General features: G+C 46.6%; 1 protein-coding gene across 1 annotated transcript; it reads left to right on the forward strand.

Annotated features, from left to right (window-relative positions):
* Window positions 1-1,755: 1,755 nt before the first annotated feature.
* kitlga (kit ligand a) lies at window positions 1,756-16,603 on the forward strand (the record flags this gene model as incomplete). Its single annotated transcript, NM_001160186.1, is given in 10 exon segments — window positions 1,756-1,997; window positions 11,579-11,689; window positions 12,099-12,155; window positions 12,359-12,511; window positions 13,363-13,543; window positions 14,691-14,747; window positions 15,745-15,842; window positions 16,029-16,138; window positions 16,341-16,405; window positions 16,485-16,603. Coding segments are annotated over 9 exon segments (813 nt in total). The 3' UTR covers window positions 16,372-16,405; window positions 16,485-16,603.
* Window positions 16,604-17,434: the final 831 nt, after the last annotated feature.

Genomic DNA, 17,434 nt, shown 5'->3' on the forward strand with positions numbered 1-17,434 from the left:
TGAGCAGCGTTATTTTCTCTTGCATCATCTGTCAGAAATCTGCTGTTTTAATTTCTTTTGTTGTGAGTAGTTGAGAGTGTTCTTTCTGTTGGTGAGCAGCAAGTGAAATATTTCTGCATGTCCAGCTGCTACATGCAAAACCTGAAATTTAATTGGCTGCTTTGACTGAGTGAAGAGCTAAATATGGACATAAAACTAGCATGGTGGGCTCCTCCACACAGCTAAAGACGGAGATTGCTCTCTCTCTGGGAAATTTCTAGTGGAAATACAGATTTCCTGGATCTAGACAGGTTCAAACAGCGCATTAAGGATTTTTTAAATTTTTCCTGATAGCTAAACAGGCTCCTGATTGGCTGTTTACTGGCTCCTCACTGGACCTTCCCGGATCTGTGGACGTGTTGAGACATGAGGCTCTGCTGTTTATATGGTCACAGTAGGGCCACTGCAGTGGGCCATGTTCCAGTGGATCTGGACTGGCAATGTCACTACCTGGAGAGAAATCTACCCGTATGTGATGAAAAGAGCGCTGAAAGACGTTTACAATCAGATAAATGCTCCTCACACAGGAAGAGCGCAGAGGCGAGACTGCGGGTGCCGCTCAGACGTCACCTTGTTTTCCAGCCTTGTTTGGATTTGCAGTGTGTGAGAGCCTTTCCTCTGTGTCCCGATGGCTGCTGCTGGAGGCTTTATGGAGTCTGCTGGGGGATTGTGGTCACACTGGGCCCAGCCTGCAGCGCTCGCCTGGTTAATGGCTCTACTCTGAGATTTAGTGGATCAAGTGCTGGTGCAGAGGGGTTATGTCAACTATAACCAGAGATCCCAGTAAGGCCTGGTGTAATGTGCTGATCTTGTGTAAGCAGAGGTGAAGCCCTCTCAGCACTGCTTTACTGAAGAAATAGCAGAGATGGGAATATACATTATTGTGATTTCAAATCTCTTCAAGTCCTCTTGAATACCTGAGCTGAAGACACCAGTGAACCGTCTATCAGCTGTAATTAAACCTGCACCCTCGGGTGCTAATGAAGAAAACATTCCTCTGGGTTGACTAGACTATTTAAAAAATGACTATTATGAAATGTGGTTTTGGATAGAGAGCAAATTCTTTAGATCTCTATGAATGCCCCCCCCCACCACACACAAGCGCGCGCGCGCACACGCACACACAAACGTGTCTTGCAGGAATATGGGGCAGAATTTGGGGCTCCTACCTGTGGTCAGTGCGGTACGGATGGAGGATCTTATTGAATGACTGTCTTTATTAATTATGGTGGGCTGACTGACACGCGCGCGCGCTCGTCGGTGAGTCACCCATTCACTAAATTACACACACACAGCTGACGGCACGATTTCACAGTTCAAAGGTTTTCGACTGAAATCCTTTTGCTCGGCTCCTTCTGCAAAAGTGACACTTTCTGACGTGTTTCTGGGACGGAACGTGGATTATCCGGTCACCTCGAGGTGCGTTTGCTTCTTTATGAAGGTAGAAATGCTGCGTTAGACGATTCTGTGGCTCTTTTACGCGTTAAACGAGTTTGATCTTCAACGCAGGGTCGCAACAACAACACCAATAATAATGATAATAAGAAGCATGATGAGAATAAGAACGCTCCATCTCTGCTGACACTGGCAGCGAACCTCTCCACACCGTCAGAGGGCGGCTCTCTCGCTGCTCCTTACGCATCATTATAAAGGCATGGCTCCCGCCCTCTGCGCGCTGTCCCGCTTCGCCGACGTGAGCCGTCAGTGTCCGTGTCTGTGTTGTAGCCTAGATAGATGGGTTAGATGCCACAGGCAGTTAGCCGACAGTTAACTAAGATAAAAAGTTTCACTTCTTGTCTTTGGAGCCCTTTTCTCCCTTGACTGGATATTGCTGATTTAGATATTGGATATGTGCACACAGGATGATGACAACCCCTTTCCTCCCCGTAGAAGTAAAATAAAATAGGCTTTCGGACACACTGGATTTACTCCTGTCATTCCATATGAAGAAGTCAAAAGTAAGTCTTTTCTTTCTTCGCTTTCCTCCAACAAACCCCCGTTTTGCGTTGCGGTGTTACGCAGGACAAAGAGCCGCGCTCTTGCTGCTTTTCTCTACAGAACAGCAGCATTTCCAGTGCAACCAGTCACTAAATAAAGTCCCAGCGCCTTTTAAACGTAGATCTTTATTTGTTTTGTATGTTTGCTTTTGGAGATCGTTTGCATCGACGAGCGGGACTCTCTCGCGCTTTATTGACATCGCGCACTGTTACTGTTTTTTTTTTTTGGTTTTTAAAAAAAAAAAATTATCGTAATGGTTTCTAGCCCCAAGTGGTTTACTTGTGCAGAGCTGGTCCCGTATTTGCTCCCGTATTTTTCTTTTCTATCTGGAAAGCAGGGGTTCAGCAGCTCTTCCAGCCAGCGCGTCTGTCTGATTTCTCAGAAAACGTTTGGCACCTTGCATAAACACATCGGCTGTTCCATTTCCACGAATTTGTGCATTTTACCTGGACGAGCAGCGGGTTTCTGCAGGTTGGTGCGCGCTGCCGAAAAAGTCAAACGGACCCCCCACAATTCGGTTTATTTTGCACGCGTGCGGCCGATTAAGGATTTACACTTTTGTAGATTTGATAAAGCGCATGTCAGATTTTTCTGACAACCGTACGAGTCTCGTAAAAGTCTCTGCGGCGGACGGGGAGATGATCTGGATCCAGTTCAGGCTCCGTGAGTCTGTGGCCTTCAATGTGACTGGCCCCAGAAGGTCCAGGAGACAGGCGGTGGCGCGAGCATCCATCCCTCATCCTGCTGGATGCTGGCTGGCTGTTCTGGTTGGGTCTTTGCAAAACAGTCATTCAGAAATTCACATTCACAAACACTTCATCATCCGCTGTTGTGGGGCCGCCTGGCCGGACCACATCGGTGCCTGATAAGTGCCTCTTTAGCCTTTAGTCTCATGTTATTAGAAGGGTGCATAGAAATGATTAGAAATAGCAGCTCTGTGTGTGTGTGTGTGTGTGTGCGCGCACGTATCCTTAAAGTTTCCTTCAGGAAGGGTGGAGACCCGAGGAAGGCTGCATCTCCGCTGCAGACGTGTTTGGAATTGAATTGAAGCCGTAACGGCGTTTACACACGTCAGGTTTCAAACGCATGTGATTTGTTTTCTGAGCTTTCAGGAAAGAAAGAGCTCTTCTGTCTCTGCGGAGCTCACATGCCTACCTGAATAGTGATGCTAATTTTAGCATTGCAATGAGTGAATGGAATAGCCTGGATCTGCTTTAATCACAGCTAAAAGGAGGGATCTTAGACCAGATTAGACCACACACACCAGGGAAAGTGGAGGAGCGCGTCTCGGCCCTCGCTGCGACACATGACACCAGCAGGGAGTGCTAGAGTTTTCGGGCTCCTGGCTCTGGAGTACAGTTGGGAGAGAAGTCGAAGGACTCGCTGCCAATCACGGCGGTCCCGGAGGACGATGTCCTGGGATGAGAGCGGTCTCATCCACTCAGAGATGAAACGTGTGCCAAAACCAGCATTAGGGGACAACGGAGCCCAGCAAATAGCAGACCGAGCTCTGATTATTCGCTCGACATCTGCGGAGTTCAGTTTAGGTTGTTTTTGTTCATGAGAAGGTCTGGCAGGAGGCAACAGCCCCGACTGCTTCACGCCACCTGTGCGAGATCGCATTAAACGTCAGGAATGCTGCACACGAGTAACCCTGAGGGTATCTGCGGTATGTTCGGGGTTTGCTTTAAAGACACGTTTAGGTGCTCGAGGGAGAAGCGTGAAAACAGTGCTGGAGTCGTGCACAGTGTTACAACCTCCCATTAAATGAGACCTGAAGAGCCTGGAACAAAGCACAGGTTGTTTTTGTGAGCACGGAATCACTGTCTTCGGCATTGACTCGTGTCTAAATCAGCGCTTAGTGCTGATTGATCTTTGCTACCTTCCCACGGCCCACGGTTCACATGGCTCCTAATAAAGGAAGGTGATTTATGACACCTACTCACAAGCTCAATTGGGAGTCAGCAGAAGTCCTTCGGCTTTCTCTCCCTGACAGCGAGCGGAGCAGCAGCTCCCGTCAGGGTTGAGCGCTTGCTTGTCAACCCTGCCTCACAAATAGACTTCATGAGTCATGACTGAGGCTGGCTGCAAACATCTACCTGGGTTCCAAGAAATCCATCAGCACGTTTAGTGGCGCCTGCTGCCCTCAGCATTCCCTCCTTTCTCTCCATTCCTCTGTTCAAACATTTTCACACTAACCTTGTTGCTGACCTCGTTAACTGCCGCCTCCTCATGTCACTTTTTCTTCCTTGCTTCCAAAGCAGCCAGTGCACGTGCACGTGCGCGTGTGTTTCAGACAAAGACGACAGAATCTCGTATCAGTCGTTGGTGTTCATTTGGAAACGAACTGCTTCTGCAGCAGCTCTCGTAGAGATGTGACAGAAAGGCGCGCTGTGATAAAATCTTGATTAAAATGCAACTTTTGCTCTCAATACTAATTTAGGACACGGATCAACTCAAGGCAGCGCTGAGTGAAGGGTTGGCAGTGGACTCCTATTATAGGAGGACACAGAGAAATTCCTTTTTGTTGGTGTAAATCTGCAGAATCAGCTTTTCATTGGAAAAAAAAACAACAGCTAGCATGTAAACAAACAGGAAGTCCTTGTTCGAGACGTCTCACATGAAGCTTTGTGGATTTTTGCATGCGTGACCGATGACTGTCATTAGTCAGAATAACCCAGAGGTGATTTGTTTGGCGCGGCTGACCCGGGCCGAGGGAGAAGGTGCAAACTGGGTAGAGAAACCGCTTTTAGGAAGATCATTAACCTCCCAAGCAAAGTGATTTATTAGCCAGAGACAATTACAGCTGTAAAACTCTTTGGTCTCTTGGAGGAATTGGCAGCAGCCACTCCCCCTCCAGGGGTTAAACATTAGCGCAGTTTTTCTGAACTTCCTGCTACACCAGTTCACGTCGTGCTGTCAGGCCCTTGTGCAACACCAACAAGCTCAGTTGTGTCCCGTTCCTCTCGACACCACAGACGTCTTTCATTCCCAGCTCCACCACGGACGTTTTGCCTGAATAGTTTTCTGCTCAAAACTGATTCTTCACGTCTCATATCTGAATGTCACATTGTGGAGCTTGTGGACACGGTGGGATGGGGACGCGATCACTTGGTGGCGAACAGATAGAGAAAAGTTTGGATAAAGTGGTCTGTGTCTCGTGGGGCTCCACTGGTAACTCTGGTAACGCTCTTCAGTTGAATCAGTTTGGCAGGAGTCAAACTTATTTATGCGCCACTTGTGCAACATTAGACTTTTTTTATTTTATTAGAATTAGAGTTATTCCAAACTCTGATCAATCTGCCCCGCCACCTGTTTTATTTGCTCATACAGAGGAAGATGATTGTGAAGAAGATCGATGCGTCAGATCCCCTGATCTGTTGATTCTGTTGCAGGAAACTTAGTTTTAACCATGTTTTAACAAGTCAGTTATTGGTATTCCTGACATCCCTGCAGGACCTCTGGCTGTATTCCTGAGCACATAGCTCAGAGAGCACGTCTGACTGGTGCTGCTTTAGGCACAGCTGCATTTGTCTCATATTTTCAGGTAGGCTTTTAGGCTCCGCTAACGCTCGTGGCACTGAGGAAATTTGCCCTTTTCTGTTTGAGAACTTGTCTTTATTAAGAGTGGCGGGCCCACACCAGCACACAAGTGGTCACAGCAGCAAAGGTTTGATGTTTGGAGAAGCGTTGGGAACCGATGAACAGTGATTGTCACAGTTGGCCCCCGCATGTGTCACAAGATTAATTCTTGAAGATTCATCCTCAATGTGGTTGTTGTTTCTGCGGTTCCATCTCTGAAGCCACGCTGCATTTTCTAAGAAATGATTAGCTGGATCGTAGCAAAAGATTTCTCTTTGGTCCTATTTTGACAAAGTACAAAAATACACCGAAGAGTCGTGAAAATGCCTTTATTCATCATTCCTTTTACAGTTTGTTCAGTAACAAAATCAGGAAACTGAAGCTGTAATGTTCTTGACATTCAAAGTCGCTTCTGATCCCTCCAAACCTTCTGGTAGCAGGTTAAAGACAATGATTGGTTCTGACATCTCTCAGATGTTCCCCTGACTATTTCTGCTGTTCTTCTCCATCAGCATCTTTGCTCTAACGCTTCCCTACGGTGGTTTCTGGAACTGTGGACCTCAGTGAGCCGACCGGTGCTGAAAAGCCTCTCTGAATATTGAATTTCAGACATCTGAAGACCTAAGAGTTATAAGGCAGAATTCTAAGAATTGTCGTATTTAATATTATCTTGTGACACCAAGGACGAGTCAAAGGCACGCCATTGAATTTTGGCCTGTTGGCACGGCGATCCACTCTTCCTGTTTTTCTCTACAGGATCACGTGCAAGTTAAATTGTTTTTTGCAGTGCAAATAAGCTTCTGTATTGTCCAGACTGGCTGTGAAGGCACGAAAGGTCACTGACCTCTTAGTTCAATTTTAAATAGAAAGAGTTGTTATCTTGGTAATATTTGCAAGGTGCTGAGTTTCCGTGTACTCGTGTCAGCTGTGGACGAGGCGCCTGCTGAGCCGAAGATCGCAGTTTGACAGAGTCAATACCTCAGAACAAAACTTTTATGTCAACAGAACCAAAAAAAAAAAAATCAGAGGACGTGTTTGCTTTTATAGTCGCAAATCCAGACAAGCTAGCTAAAGCCCAGATACATATTCCTGGTTGTTTTCCCAGAAATTAAAGCACCACGGAAATCCACAGCGGATCTCCACCAAATCTGCCCTGTTGGTTACATTTTCTAACTGATTCCAAGAGTTTAAACAATGTCTGAGTTGCGTCTGTGAATAAAGTGGGGAGAGAACTTATGTTTGTTTGAAAGGAAACAAGCGCCGCCATTTTTAAGTCCGGTCGTCAGACGTGAGCTTCTGTAGCAGGTCTGAGAGCTTCTGATCCCACATCGGAAGATGTTCCCCACACTAACTTCATCTACAGCTGCAGTTAGTCTCTTTGGTTTGCTTCGCGTTTTTCCGCTCCGGTCGGGAGTTTCTGCTGCGGCAGATAAGTGAATCCTACAATTTTATGTTATTATATTTGATCCACTTGGATCCGATGTGTTCTGGCTCGACGCTTCAGGGCGTCAGCGCCTCCCTGCTCGTCTGATTTGGGCTCTCTGTCCTCCCGGCAGCACGTGGGACGCTCCGTTGGCTTTCCATCTCTTTTCCTCTCTTCAGAAGCACTTCAGAGGTGGAGAACATTCCACTGTTTCCGTCCTAATTGGACAAAAGTACAGAAGTGCGACGGCAGCCTGGTGGTGGAGAGGCTGAAAACACAGTGAGTGTATGAACAGGCGCAGGCGCAGGCCTCATGAATGGAACATTGGTCGGCGCTGGAGCATCGGCACAACAAAGGCCTGATATTATTCACGGCCATAGCGAAACAGCCTGTAATATCTCCTGGTATCACTTCAAAGTGATCTGGATGGAAGATTAGTTTTAGAACGTACCCGTCCTGGGCAAAAACACGCTGGCACAGTGGACGAGTGTCATGTGTTCGGCTCTTATGAGATTACATGGTTAAAAGGGCCACGAGGCTGGCAGTCTGGAGAGCCTGTTCACGTAATGACGGCTCGGCTTCAAAGTGGTGCCGGAAAATGAGGCGAGCGGTAATCATCCTCAGGATCAATAGGGGAGGAAAAGCAGGCTGGCAGACCTCAAGAGCCATAATGCACCTGATAATGGCGGGCAGGAGCACTTCCTCGGATTATGCTGTTTTCAGAAGAAAATGGAGCGCGTGGTTGGTTTTGGACACTGAGAGCTCTCGGGGTGGATACGAGTGGGAAGCATTTTCGGGAGATTTTTGTCCCCAGCATTTCCATAACTTTGAAATGATAAGGAGCTCACAGCTGACCTTTCTCACTAATGTGTGTGGCCCCCGTCTGCATGTTGGAGATTCCAGAAACATTTTGGGAGTCCACAGAAACAAAATCTGTTTGTTTTTCCATCAGAGTTCATCCAGATTTTACATGTGCAGATGAGATCTGGACGGAATCCTGAATCTATAATGATGAAAACACTAAAGCCAAGATAAGGAAACATTTATCATCGCCTGACACAAGTAAAATGGATTGGGAATTATGATGGATGAGATGACTTCAGATGGATTATGTATAGATTCTTGCATCCACGTGGACATTCCACCTCAGCTCAGTGTGAACTGGAGCTCCTTATCTTCATCACCCTCATCTCATTTCTATTCTGACCAACACCGTTGAGTCAGTGGGAGCTCCTTCACAAGCAAAACGTACAGATGTTAACAATCAATCGGACTGAAAGCGTTCCTCTGTTCTTTTTTACCACAGGAGACTCACAAATATCACACAATCAGCAGTTTTCAGTCACGTGATGCGATCCCTGTGGGAACGCCAGTGCGTTGCCGTGCTGACTCACACTGGACCCTCCGCGGAGCCGCCCAGATGAGCCCAACAGATTTGTCATCTGTTTAGTCTCGATTTCCTGCGTCCTCGGTCAGATGAGCAGAAACGGAGGCGCCTCAATAATCAGCCTTTGAACACAGACGTGGAGCGGGTTCTCCTCTGGGAGAGGTGGGCGCCTTCCCAAAAGGACGGGCTTGTGTGGCTGCTCTCTGCGTTTTCCCTGTTTCCTCCCCCAGATGTGTAGTTGCACACTATCGGTTCATGATGCTCCTCCAATGACGTGGGCGTCTGCAGGACGCTGGGAACCGGCAGATTAGTAAACCCTGAAAAACCCTTCCCACAGGCAGGAAACGCCAGCGTGAAAGTCCTTAAGGAAATTTCCCAAGTTTAAGTTTTCCAAAAATTCCATTTTTATAGTTGCTTAATGACGTGTAACAGAAAAATCCAATTATGAGCTTCCAGCCAAACATCTGCAGTCGTGGAATCACAGCATCCTCCAGTCGAGTCGGCCTCCTTTCAGCCGGGGCTGCAGGTCTCTGGTCAGGAATGCTAAAGCTCAGCACTCCTGACTTTGCCGTGGCTCGTTTCACGGGCTGTAAGGTCTTCCCATAACGACCTGGAAATACCCTCTCATGTCAAACCTTCTCGATTTCTATAAGTGACAACAAGCTTTTGAATTGGTCGGCTATTGAATCTGAATCTGGCAGCCTCCAGGTCTGTCGATGTGTCTTCACAGCCTTTATGTTGCATCCGTACATTTTACGGGCTGTTTTCTTTTCACGGTTTTCATCGGTTTGCTTTGGGAGCGGCTCGCCGTATTCCTTGCCTGTTGTTTTTAGCAGCACTCGTCATTTTAACGGGAAAAAATAAATGTCTTGAAGACGTGATGATTTTAAAGGTTTGGACTGCTGTGTTTGCTGTGTTGATCTAACTTGAAGGCCTCAGCAGGCACCACCTACTGACTCATCCTTAAAGTAAACCCGAGCAGGGTAGAGTCAGCCAGCGTGTTGAGTGACATTCCCATTCACTCAAACAGGATACAGTGAAAGTGTCAAGCTAAGTCAACAATGTAACCCTTCAGCCTTAATGCTTTGTTGCGACTTGACAGGAATTTTCAGATGTTTGAAGCCCTCATCTCCCCTTTAAAACCCTGCCAGATACGGTCAGATCTCCAGAAACTACACATTTCCTTCGTTTCGCTGCATGAAAGGTCGTTGCTCTGTTTGCCAGTTCATTACCAACATGAGGAAATGCCTTTTTTAAGGATTTCTGGACAATCTGTCAGCACGGCAGGGTGAGACTCTTGTGGCCCCGTGCTGCAGAGTGCATGAAGTCAAAGCATATCTTTAGATATTTTCCTGTTGTCTTTGCTGGGCTCCTGGCTCTGTGACATCTGATTGGGATTAGCTGTGGTGATAAGCCAGACAGAATCAAGTTACATCCTGTCTGACCTTTACATGCTAAATTTGATTCTGCGCTCCGTGCTACTGAGGTATCGCTGTTCCAATCGCTTCCTGCTGCGACTCTGTTTGACAAACACTTCACAACTCAGCTGCAGGGGTGTCAGACGGGGCAGCAGAAGCTCTGGAAGGTCTAGGTCAGGTGAATGAATGCTCGCATCCTCAAAAAAGGGGAAGAATAGTGCACAGCAGGCTGCAGGAGTGACTGGCCCTTGACTTGTTTGTTCATTCTTGAAGATTAGGCAGCCATCAACCAACTGTGATGTCTTTATCCCTCTTGCTGTTTGTGCAACACTGAGTCTTTATTCACCGCGGGGACTCGCTGAATGGGTTTGGGTTGGGCACCACCACACTCAGCCAAGTCAATTAAAAGGCTCAGGAAACTTCCACATCATCCAAATGTCCAACATCTCATGATGGACCCTAAACTATCAATTGTTTGCATTTTGCATTGTTGGCAGGTCTTCGTGGGCTTTTCCTTCGTTTCACGCCATCCTCGAGCGTGAAACGACATGAAGCTGAAAAAACATGTGATGAAGCCATCGAGCACATGTGATTGAGGCAAGACAGGGAGTCGCTCCAAAAAGCGGATTCCCTTCAAGGCTTCGTTTCCAGCGGAAGCATTTTTGGCATCGAGCGCACTGGTGTCAACAGAGATACTGGTCTGAGTTCAGGTTTACCAGCTCTACCACTTTGTCAAATGTGGCAGATATAACTAGTAAAACAGTGACTCTGGCAAATTCTTCAATCCTAAAATGCACGTTATCATTGGGCGGAGAATTGATAGATTAACTGATTAACCGGCAGAGGCAGGAAAAGGATCATCGCCTCAGTGTTTGCGTTGGCGCCGTGTGCACTTCTGCACGTACCAACCGGTGACGTTGCTGTTGGGAAATGGTGGTTTTTGCCTCTGCTTTCATTGTGTTTTACAGCTATTTAGAATTTAGAATTACAGCAGCCCCTCGCGCTCTTTAAGGCCATTTTGTGTTCAATGGGAGACTATTGATATAAGAGGATTTCCAGGGATTATCGCCCCTGTCAAAGAGGGGATCTGAGGATGGATACAGGACAACAGTTCCAATGTGAGAATAATTAGTAACCGAACCTGTCAGCCAAAAAAGTGGCAGCCGTCTAGAGTATCTGAGGACGGAGCTGCTTCTCCCCTCTGCGCCCTTCGCTTCAGTATCTAACCCACAAAATAGGAAAACATTGTTTTAGCCCAGCAAATTTACAGTGCAAATCAGCTTAATTACAGGAAAGGGGGAAAATCAAACTCCTGACAGTCTTAAAAGGGAGTGTTTGTTTTGTTTGTTTTGACATGAGGAAGCAGGAAAACAACTTTTCCAAATGGCAAAAATTAAACGGGTGGAACGCAGTGAATGAAAGTGCTCTGGTCAAGTGAAAGTCAAGTGACTATCTTCCCCTCCTGACACCCAGCGTCCTCAGATCAGCACGCACACGAAAGGTCCAGGTCTCAGCAGGACAACAAGCCGCCCTTTGTCCATGAAATGTCCATATATATGTATATGCTGATGTATGTGTGTCATATGCTGCCAGTGGATCGTCGGTCAACTTCAATTATGGGCTGGTTTTCAAGCTCCAGCCGTCCGACCTGCAGCCCTCAGTTTGTTGTAACACTCTTGCCTGAGGGAGCGCCGCAGGGATGTTCACTGATTTTCCCTCTTTTACTTGCAGATTCGGATACGCATTTGTGTCCACTTACTGCTGTTCATCACGCTTGGGGTACATTCAACTAAATTTGACGTCAACCCAGTGACAGATGACATCTCCAGACTCTCTGTTTTGGTAAGGACGGGCGACACGCTCGTCCCCACACTTGCTTTCATTTATTCTTATGTTGAGGCTGTTGGAATTCCTCAGGAATTTTAGGAGGCTTAGAGTGATATTCCAGTCAAACCCCTGCAAGGGGTCATAGGTCAAGTCAGTGGTGATTGGCTGATAGGTCTAAAAAAAAACAACAAATTGTTGAACATTGAAGTAAAGTTAACACAAGTGTGTTATTGAAAAGGTTTTAGAAAAGGTCAGCTTAATGATTCCAGACACACTCAACGCAATAAGAAGGAGAATACGATATAATTATATTAGACTGGTCACTGAATCTATCATTCTAATTAGGAATCTAATTATAACATCATTTGTATCTCTGCTGTGCCAATACTGTGAATTTTAATTTATGGTGTTTTCTCTCTCTCAGAAAAACAATATTCCGAAAGATTACAAAATTCCTCTGGATTACATTCCAAAAGCAACGGTAAGCAAACTCATGAGTCAGAGCTCTCAGGAAGTTGTGCTTTTGGTGTGAGCTGCTGTTTCCTTAGCTAAACCTTCATGCAACGCTTGGCTGACCTCACCACTATTGTACTAACGGTTGTGCTGAAGCTGCTGCCAAATCTGAGGTAGCAGCAGGAACGCTGCTTGACTCTCCTGATGCCTTCTCTCTCTTTTTCCTTCCAGGGTGGGATGTGTTGGGTAAAATTGAACGTGTTCTGCTTGGAGAACAGTTTACACAATTTATCGCATACGTTTGGGAACATATCATCCAACAGAAAAGATTTAAGCATATTCATCAAAATGTTCCAAGAGCTGCGCTTCAATTTGGAGCCTGTGGTAAGTTCATGTAAAAAACAAACAAACATTGTTGTTTTTACGAATGATTAAACTTTAACTGACTTTTTCTGTAAAATGGGCTGTGATTAAGCAGCTAATCCCCTCCTACAAGTCATGGTTGGCGTGTTTGCGGAGGTCACGGCTGGAATGCTGTCAGATTTTTGTCTGTTTGGAAGTCACGTCCCTTGCAGGCTCAGTCAGCCTGGTCTTCAGAAACTCCCATGTTCTCATGCTCAGGCGGCATCTAAGAGTCACAAAGGCCCATTTTTGGTGAAGTGAAGCCAAGTAGCTTCACAGTTATTAAACTCCTATGTTCTCTGCCCATAAATGTAAGAGGGACCAAGAACCCAGCAACATTTGTCCTCCCTTTTTACTCGGCTGGAGCTGCTGAGGCTCTCAGCCCTCCCACAGTAGTTGCTTGGTGACCCCCCCTCCCCGAGCTCTCTCATGAATTGAGAGCAATAAAATGGTGAAATTCCTCCTCATCCAGTGGCCAAACCCTCCACGCCCTCATCGTTAAGATACCTTCATGAAGGACGCCCTGAGGGCAGCTTTTTGTCTTGATAGTAAATATTGAGTTACTTATTTCAAATGTTTTTCACAGTTTCCACAAATAAAAGTGGCACCAATCTTGAAATAATAAATAAAATTCAAATCATGGTAATAATGGCTTTATAAGCTACTCCTCAAATGTAATCCAAACTTTTTACGAGCAAAGCTGAGAAAGGCTCCTCCTGCAGTCGTCTGATGGAATTTGGCTGGAAGGACTCTTAAGTCTTTTCAGCTGCTGATGGAACGAAGAGCCCGGGGAGGAAAGAAGATGTTTGAACCTTTGCCTCCTGTCTCTGCAGGAACCCATCATGTATGAATTTGACTGCCACTACAGGAAAGAGAGGTGGCAGACAGCAAAGTACTTTGACTTGGTCAAAGAATTCCTCATAGCGGCACAAAATGGAGACAATTCCGACGACTGCGAACCTCCCCCCTGTCCCACCTCGCCACGACCAGTAACAACAGAAGAATATTTAACAGGTAAATATGAAAGGCTGCTGGGTTGGGCTTCATGGGTACGTTGGATCAGGACCTGCACCAATGGCGTGGGCTGTATTGGGGGGGTGGCGGGAGGGCTGGTCAGGTGGTTGTTGCAGGGGCGTGTGGAATCCCTCTGCTGCCTGGCTGCGTCTGGAGGAGACACCTTAAGTGTTAACGAATGCCCTCGGTCCTCATCTGGCCCGGGGGGCGTGGCTTGCAGGCGTCGCCGCGGATACGCGACAGTGAATGAGGATCGTAATGGCCCACTCATTTGAATGACGGAGCATAAAAACTCCGTTAAAGCCTCTCAGAAACAAATCCTTTGCATCCTGTGGGCCGTAAAGCTCCGTCTGAGCCCGGATTTCCCGGGTGTGAACCAGATGTGTTCTGAATTAGCTGTCCCAGTAAGCTGCGCGCTGATCACTCATGTTTATCCAATTTGTATAATTAAAAGGAAAGACTGGCAGATGATCTGAAAGTGGGTCCAGAAATGAGCTGATGTTTTTAATAGTTTTCGGATCTCACAACCGTCCAATCCTTCACCAGCTGGTGGGTGAATTCCCTCAAATAAAACTCTCCCAGCAGCCCCAGTGCACCGGCAGCAGCTCTCCGAATGTTGCTTTTATTGAGGTTATGGTTTTTATTCGGGTCTGAACAGCGGCTGAAGCGGGCGGAACGCTGCTGGCTCCCAGTCACAAGGCCGGGCTTGTGAACAGGCCACATTTAGGACAGGTCTCCTGTGTCCACTGCAAGACGCTTTTAAGCCAGCAACAGGAACTTTTCTGAGATAAACTCTGACAAGAGTCTCCCAGCGGTGCGGTGGCCTGTCGAGACACAGCTGAGCTCCGTCTCTGAGGGACGTCGTCCCCAGGCGATACATGTGAAAAGGAACAAAGGGGCCGAAACCCGATTGTCAACGTGTTGATTACAGCACAATCTTCCAGTCTTCACAAGCACCGAGCAGCTCTTTTACAGCCCGTGTGTTTGTGCACGCGCGTGTATGTGTGTGTGTTTGAGGGGAGGGACAGAAGAGGTGTCATCGAGCCGACTTTTTAATACAATAAGAGCTTTTCATGGTGCCGCAGTAATAGTGCCTTTATGCTGCAGTAACTCCACACTCACTGACGCATCTTTTCTTCGCACCCAGAATCGTCCACAGTGATTAGCAGTAATGGCCCAGAGTGTACAACAGGCTGTACAACATGTAAGTTCTTCAGATTTGTGACTAAGTGTTAGCTGTGACTGGGCCGTGAGTGCAGTCAAGCTGCTGTGTGAAGTGATGACTGTCTGCTGCTCTCTAGCTTTGTTTCAGCTCCCATTTCTGAGCTGGCAACGCCGCCAACAGAACAATCGCCCAAATTCCTGGTTTAGACACGCTTCCCCACCGTGCACTGGTTCAGTCATGTGCCTGGAAACACGTGGAGCCAGATGACGCATAACCAGACACCTCAAAGCAATTTCGTTTTCAAATAAAGTACAAATTAGATGAACTAACCACCGAATGGGGAAATTAGGACAAAAATACCCACGTCGGGAGTCTGGAACTCAACTGCCCACATGATTAAAATGAGTTTCAGGAAGAAAATAATGGCTGAAGATTGTGAAGTGAGATATTTGCGGGTCTGAGACTAAAAGTATTTAGCCTAGTTTTGAAACCGTTTTTTGGTGGAGAACGTTGACCCCACTGTCACTGAGTTTGTGCACATTTCAAAGGTTAGAATTGATGTTATGTGGTTAAAAATACTGCAGAGTGACATTTCACTCAAACGGCAGGTCCGTAAAGCAGTTGGATTTTTTTTTTTATATTTCAGAATTCAAATTAGCATTAAAATATGAAGAGTAACATTAGCTGCGCTAACTTGGACCCCTGGCTGAGCTTCTTCACTGCAGAACATCACAGCTAACAGGCCCATCTGGGTGTTTGTGTGAGCGGAGCAGTTTTTGTCTTCCTCTAACAATGCCAGATTAACCCCCCCCCCCACACACACACACACACACACTGTTAAAGTGCTCATTGTTCTCCAGTGAAGGAAGCCAGAGAGGCAACGGCAGATGTTTACCATCCATGTTTGGTGCATGCACAAAGCCTCTATGGCAAACTAACCCGCATGAGTGTTTGCTTTTGCGTAGCCAAGATGAGAGCGGGTTGATTTAGATTTGTCGGTGCAGCTCCTAAAGCTTTGCTTTCCTTTCACCCACAGACCACAATCCAAGCCCCCTGAGTGAGGTGGTGGAGCGAAGCCTTCTTTCTTTACTCTTCATTCCACTCTTAGCCCTGGTTTTCCTGCTTGTGTGGAAGGTGAGATTAATTTTGACCCTTGGCACCGTCTTCTGTAGAACTTCACAAGATATGACTGGAGGTTCCTAGCCAGGTTTATTGTAGCTATATGGCTTTGTTCCTGGGAATTTATGGCATCCAGTAAAAGCCTTTGATCTTTCTAAAGATGCCGCTGTGGCTATTTGATATTTTTCTGCTTAAAAACAGGTCAGATCACGAAGAAACCGGGAAGATATGGAGCAGGATTCCGGAGAACGTGGATGCTTTACAGGAGCAGAAGGGACTGCGCCCCCACTGGATGCAGACATATCAGAGAAGTGAGAAGCTTCCCTCTGTTTCACTGTTCATGCTGCGCTGACGGTTACGCTGCAGATTAGAATGAACGTCAGGGCCAAAGGAGTGCATTTCCTTTGTTGTCGCTCTGCATTATTTATTTATTTGGACTTACAGGATTGGCAAAGATTAACAGATAAAGCTGGGCCGAGCTGTTAGCTGATATTTCTGTCTGTGGTCTTACAGAAACAACCTGAGCACCATTGAAACAGTGTAATGTGTCTGCTCTTCAGTGTTCTCCAGCGGAAATGGTGAGACTTTTCATCTTGCATCAGCTGCAAAATGCCTCGTTTCTCAGCTCGGAGTGTTGAAATGGTCTTCCTCCCGCAGAGCCGAGCCTGTTTCTCCTCTGAGCGATGAAAGAACAATCATGAAGCTGAATTCCAAGATGAGATGAGAGAGATAAAGGATTTTATGGATCGTCCTGTCTTTCTCAAGATCGCGTTAAAGAAAAAAAAAACCTGAGATTTTAGCACCCCAACTTCCTTTAACCAAACATTCTGACGGGATTCCGTGGTGGGATTCCGTGGCTCCGGTGCATCGTCCTCGAGAACCTGCTGCACCGGGAACTCTTTTAGGACAACTTCCTTTGCTTTTAGCACGCGGCGACAGTCGGCCCGAGTTTCTGGACCCGCCGGTTTGTCTTGAAATGGCTGAGCAGAGCTCGACTGACACTGGTGATCTCTTCTTATGAACTGAGGCATGAATTACTACCTCCAGTCACCCTCACGTTACCTGCATTCTCAACAGACTGTACTCTGGGAATTTTCCGAAGAATATCAAGTAATAACATCATATTTCCAACGTGTCCTCACATTCTATGGCTTAGGCTTGCATTCTACTGGGGCGTGCGATGTATTTATTTATTGGTGGCAGCGCCGAGCCGCTGTGGAAACACCTGAAATGATGATTGGATCCTTCCTGAGAGCGCGGCCGCTGACCGTTCACATGCAAACACAACACTTCCTAAAGGCTAAAACAAGGAAAAAGGAAAAAAAGCCTAAAAAGTCTCATCTCCTTAGAAGGTGTCGTCTCTGGTGTGTACGATGTGGTTGATTCCAGGTTGTGTGAATGGTTTAACAAGTATATCATATATGCAAATATGCTGCTGTGGCTAACTTATATTTCAACCTTTTAAATCCGCTATCAGGGATGACCTGTGGACTTTTACAATTTGGAATATAGGTGATATGTAAGACTTAAACCCTCCCATATTAAAAGCATTACAATGCCTTTATTATTATTATTATTATAGGTTGTTTTTACTTGTCTTTACGCTT

The sequence above is a fragment of the Takifugu rubripes genome, chromosome 9, assembly GCF_901000725.2.
Source record: "Takifugu rubripes chromosome 9, fTakRub1.2, whole genome shotgun sequence".
NCBI lineage: Eukaryota > Metazoa > Chordata > Actinopteri > Tetraodontiformes > Tetraodontidae > Takifugu > Takifugu rubripes.